This window comes from Lactuca serriola, chromosome 9 (assembly GCF_051521515.1).
Source record: "Lactuca serriola cultivar US96UC23 chromosome 9, Lser_US96UC23_V15, whole genome shotgun sequence".
In the NCBI taxonomy this organism is placed as follows: Eukaryota; Viridiplantae; Streptophyta; class Magnoliopsida; order Asterales; family Asteraceae; genus Lactuca; species Lactuca serriola.
Window position 1 is genome coordinate 38,033,741 of NC_136416.1, and position 5,244 is coordinate 38,038,984.

General features: G+C 36.3%; 1 protein-coding gene across 1 annotated transcript; it reads right to left on the reverse strand.

Moving 5' to 3' along the window:
* Positions 1 to 639: 639 nt before the first annotated feature.
* On the reverse strand, positions 640 to 3,586 carry LOC145075027 (calcium-dependent protein kinase 13-like). Its single transcript, XM_079021320.1, has 7 exons — positions 2,722 to 3,586; positions 2,071 to 2,214; positions 1,802 to 1,954; positions 1,573 to 1,688; positions 1,324 to 1,491; positions 1,025 to 1,255; positions 640 to 917 (listed from the first exon to the last, which is right to left on the reverse strand). Exons 1-7 carry the CDS (start codon positions 3,347 to 3,349, stop codon positions 765 to 767), a joined length of 1,593 nt encoding a protein of 530 aa, XP_078877446.1. The 5' UTR covers positions 3,350 to 3,586; the 3' UTR covers positions 640 to 764.
* Positions 3,587 to 5,244: the final 1,658 nt, after the last annotated feature.

Below are 5,244 nucleotides of genomic sequence, written 5' to 3' on the forward strand. Positions count from 1 at the left end.
CAAATATTTTCAATGAAGAGCAAAACTGGAAGGAGCAACAATTTGTGTTAGGTATGAAGTTTGAAAATCCTAAACAACTCGAACACATGTTATGTAATCATGCCGTTGCGAATAGTTATCAACTATGTTTTATGAAAAAATGATAGTAGAAGCTTTTAGTTAAATGTTGTGATGAAAACTATACTTTTAGGCTTTGAGGGTCATGGATGAGTGATGGACCATAATTGCTAGGAATTTCAAATTTGGCTCAATTGTGACTAACAAATGGATATAAATCCATTTCACACAAGAATTTGTAAACAATCAGATTGAAGAACGCTACAAAAAAGAGGACAATGCAAAAAAAAAAAAAAAAAAAAATGCCACCAAGTTTCTTCCTTTTGTTCTTGATTGAAGAAACGCCACATAAAGGGGACAATGCAAAAAAAGGTGTTGCCAAAAGGAAGTGGGGAGTAGAGAAATATATTAAGAGAACCATCTTTCATGAGCTTTAAAGTCTCCATCTGTATAAAAACCAAAACCATACAACCGGTTTTCCCAATTCGATTCAGATTTTTATTTTTCGGTAAGATTAGTTGGTGTGGAGGACAGTTAATGCTTAGTAAACAAACAAACCAATCAACACAAACACCTACATCAAGTTCAAAACACTATTTCTTTTTCAAGAAAGAATCTATTAACCCATCCACAAAAGTTCTCCAAAACCATACACTAGTGTAACCATATGCTACCAACAAGATATAATTACAAAACAAATTCAATCCTTACTCTGTGTTCCCCAAATTCAGAGAACCATCTTTCATGAGCTTTACACTCAAGCTGTTAAATCGTCCCCTCGAATAATGTCGAGAAGCTTTTCTCCAATCCGTTCCTGTTTTCATCATCGCCGCAAACTCCTCGTAGCTGATTTTTCCATCCTGCATCATTAAATTCATTTGAGTTACAATGACACTGACAGACTGACAACGACAGTGACAGTGACAGTAACAGTAACAGAGACAGTGACAGTGACAGAGACAGAGACCTTATCTGTGTCAACTTCTTGGAAGATGTCATTTGCGATATTTGAGCAGTCGTCGTCTCCGTCTTCCATTAAGGAAGCGCGAAGCTCATCTGGCTCTATGAAGCCATTACTGTCTTTGTCAAAATATGAGAAAGCCTTGTGAAGATGTTCGTCGTTTGCCATTTTTTTAAGGTGGAGTGAAACAGCAGCAAATTCCCCATAATCCAAACTACCTTTTCCATTTGAATCTACCTGTTACCAACAAAAAACTTCCATTATATAAAGGCTAAATTGCAGCTTCAATAAGCAGTTAGACTTACAGCTTCAATAAGCAGTTGTACTTCCGACTCAGCAAGTTGTGTATTCAATTTTTGTAATCCGGTTTTTAATTCTTCAATTGTAATAATACCATCATCATCCGTATCAATCTTTTTAAACGTGTCCTTAATGTCTTCAAGTTCTTCATTGGAAAAGAAATCCGCAATAACCTAAACATCAAAGAAGGTTACAAAGTAACAATTAACAAAGTAACTATTTTTTATAACAATTAACAAAGTAACAGAGACTACCCTAAGAGCCTTTCTCTTGAATCGATTCATTAATGAGAACTGTTTTAGTCTTGACTTGACAACATCACCAAGTGGAACATTAGGAGCTTTTTTAGCATTTTGGAGCCAAGGATGTTCTGCAATGCAATTATTAAAATGTTACATTGAGTAAGTAAATGTATCATGTATGGATTAAAGATTATGATCTTTTCATCTTAATCTTTTCAATGATGCAAATGATTGAACATACCAAGTACTTGCATAGCTGTAAGGCGAAGCTTTGGATCTGGTTCTAACATTTGGCGTACAAGACTCTTGGCACCTTCTGAAACACTGGGCCATGGTTCGCGTTTGAAATCAATTAGCCCACGAAGAATAGCCTGTGCAACCCCTTGTTCAGATTCTGCAACAAATAGTCAAATAGCATCTTTCTATTAACTATAGCAATGTCATCTAAATACAAAAGGTGGATTTGTCAAAGTATAAGGTCCTAATAAGAAAAGATTTGAAAGTAACTACCTGCCCAGAATGGAGGAACACCACATAATAGAATATAAAGAATGACTCCTGCACTCCATATATCAATCTCTGGTCCATAGCTACGCTTAAGTACCTCTGGAGCCATGTAATAAGGGCTTCCAACAATTTCAGAGAACTTCTCACCTATATTAATAAGTGATCAACATGGTATCAAGTAAACATATATAACTTTTTTGAAGCCAATTCAATTGGTAGTGTCCAACTCCAAATTAAGTATTCTAAAACAGAAGTATCTTTAAGCATATACGACTAAAAGCTAAAATTAGCACAGCAAACAAATCAAGTGGATTAAAAGTTAAAACTCATCTTCTTGTCTTCCAAATGCAACTAAAATTCACTGCAGCTGAGACGGGGTTTAATTATATGATTATTTAGAGGTAGAAACTTCGGTTTTGAATCATCAGTTTAATAATGGCTGAAAGAAAACCCCCTATGAATGAACTCTTTAAAGCATCAAAATCCCCCAAAAATACTCTATTGTTAAGACTGAAGAAAGCAGTTACAGGTTATTATCTCGTTTTGAATATCAAGATCACCTAATAATGGCTTTCAAATGGACATCCAAACACCCCCTTTGGCTAACAATAAGCTTTAACCCTCAGCTTCTGGAAAATCTTGAAGATAACTTACCTGGCTTAAAGAAGATAGATAGGCCGAAATCAATAGCTTTGAGAGGCGAATTCTCCTTCTTGTTCGCAAACAAAAAATTCTCCGGTTTCAAGTCTCTATGAATCACTCCATGCTTATGACAAAGCTGCACAACTTCCACCATCGTCCTGGTAACAGCAGCAGCCGCACGCTCCGTATAATGCCCCCGAGCAACGATCCGATCAAAAAGTTCCCCGCCCTCACACAACTCCATCACCAAATGCACAGCATTCTCATCCTCACAGGCCTCTCTAAACGTCACAATACTCGAATTATCCGGCAAGTGCTTCATGATCGCTACTTCCCTCCTCACATCATCCACATCCACCGCCGTCCGTAGCTTCCTCTTCGAAATCGACTTGCAAGCAAGCAACTCCCTCGAACTCCGATCTATACACAGGTAAGTAACTCCGAATTCACCGCGCCCAAGTTCCCTATCCACCATATATTTTTCTTCAATATTTTCTTTAGATACATCAGTCAAGACATTGATCGGCGCCTTCTTCGCATTCGCCTTGTCCTTCTTGTTGTTATGATCGTGTCCGGAGTAGTTAGATGACTTGACATCCTCCCTGGCCACCGCCGCCGGAGATCTGCAACAGTTCCCCATCCTAAACTGAAATCAAGCTCAGGTTCTGAACAGGAAAAACCCTAACACAACCTGGGTATCACATCATAATGGTAGTCAAAATCAAAAGGCTATCAACAGGTATGGATTGCAGAAGATAAAGTTGAAGTGAGTGTGTGAAAAGCAGGGTGATTTTGGTGTGTGTTTGTTGGTGCTCGAGAGAGAGAGAGAGGGTGGGGGTTCTTCTGCGCCTGTTGTCGGCTAAAATTAGAAAGTGGGGTCAGAAGCGGCACGGAGAATTTGAACAAAAATGAGGGAGAGTTATATTTAAATTCATTTATTAGATAAAATAAAGTAAATTTTCAAGTTTATTGAATATAAAAAATCAAGAGTTTTTTTTATGGATGGATGATTCTTTTAACCATGTTTTTTTTAAAGCATAATATAGTTCAATACAAAAATTATCATGTTTTAATGTGAAAAATATATCTTCACTAATTGAATAGACTATTATACCCTTCTTTATTTTTTTATTATCTAATAAATATTAAAAATAAATGGATACATCTCTCTTTCTCTCTCTAGAGGACATCTTGATATAGAGTGAAATTGATTACTAGTTGTATACATACATAACACACACTCCCTTCTGTATATCCATTTTGCATCTCTCTATACCGTCCACACCTACCATTCCAACTACCACCAAAACCATCATCAGCTTGTTTTTTGGGTACCTTTTGGCTTTTAAGATCCAACTTGGAGGAAAAGTCTGAAAATCAATGAGCTCAAGTCGCAACCAAACGGATTTCAGAGACTCGATGATAGTTTTGCGATTATGAAAACTTCATTTGATCCACAACAATGTTCATAGAGTCGATGATGAAGATGATAATGGAGAAACAAATCATGGAACCACAAAAGCAAATCAACCCACCTCCACAACACGGGTTTTCGGTTTTTATCTTGTGTTCAATTCTTGAAGAAGCTATGTTTTTGGCGTTCCATTTTAGAAGAACCTATTTTGCATCGATTTTCGTAGTAACAGGTTTTGAAGAAACAATTTCCCCATCAGCACAAACCTCGATTCCCAAATCAACCCACCTCCAATCCATTTGATTCTGATGAAGAAATCGACAACAAATCAACCCTAAAACCTATTACAAAAAAATCTTCCAAACCCATAATGTTGTTGTAAATATCTGGTCAGCTCAGATCCGTCTGTTATCTTGATATGGTTTTCATCAGAACCTCCTTGTTTCAAAGGGAGAAAGAGACGAAAAAGGGTGGAGGAGATAAAAGACTGTGATTTTGGTGTTGTCGGAAATCCACGTGTGCAGGGGGTCCGTAGAGGGAGGGCTGATGGAGATAAATTGTGTAACAACGTGATTTTTCATCCAATTTTTTACGTGATTTTTCATCCAATTTTTAAAAGCATCGTTTAATAGAATATTGCAAAGGAAATCTCTTTATTAGTTTATTTGAAAAAAAACTCACAAACCTTACTTAAATATCAAAACAACCACTTTCAAAAGTTCCAACAAAGTCATTACCAAAAAGTTTTTAAAACTAAAGTAGATAAAATTTAAATGACAAGTCAAAGTGGTATCATCAATAACAATAAACTAATGTAATTACCCCAAAAAGTCCCCATCCTCTCCAAGGCATCATATCATGTTACTTGTTCCAATGCAAGGCAAAGAACAAGAAAAGAAACAAGTGTCAACATAAGCTAAGTGAGTCAATCATAGTATAGTGTTATGAAATGTACATATCCCAAATGGGTCAAACAAAACATGCATTCAACATCCCACATAGCATGACACCTAATACACCACATAACCATCACAATAAAGCTCATTATATAATTCATCATTAGAGCCGTTTAGTTACTTTTCATTATTTATCTCTATAACTAATTTTAATAATACTTCCTA

Excerpts from the sequence above, each read along its gene's own strand:
- LOC145075027 (XM_079021320.1), bottom strand. The coding sequence starts at position 3,349 with ATGGGGAACTGTTGCAGATCTCCGGCGGCGGTGGCCAGGGAGGATGTC. Across the intron at positions 1,256-1,323 it reads TACAACTGCTTATTGAAGCT|GTAGATTCAAATGGAAAAGG; the intron begins GTAAGTCTAACT and ends TGTTGGTAACAG. Across the intron at positions 918-1,024 it reads AAGAAGTTGACACAGATAAG|GATGGAAAAATCAGCTACGA; the intron begins GTCTCTGTCTCT and ends TTAATGATGCAG.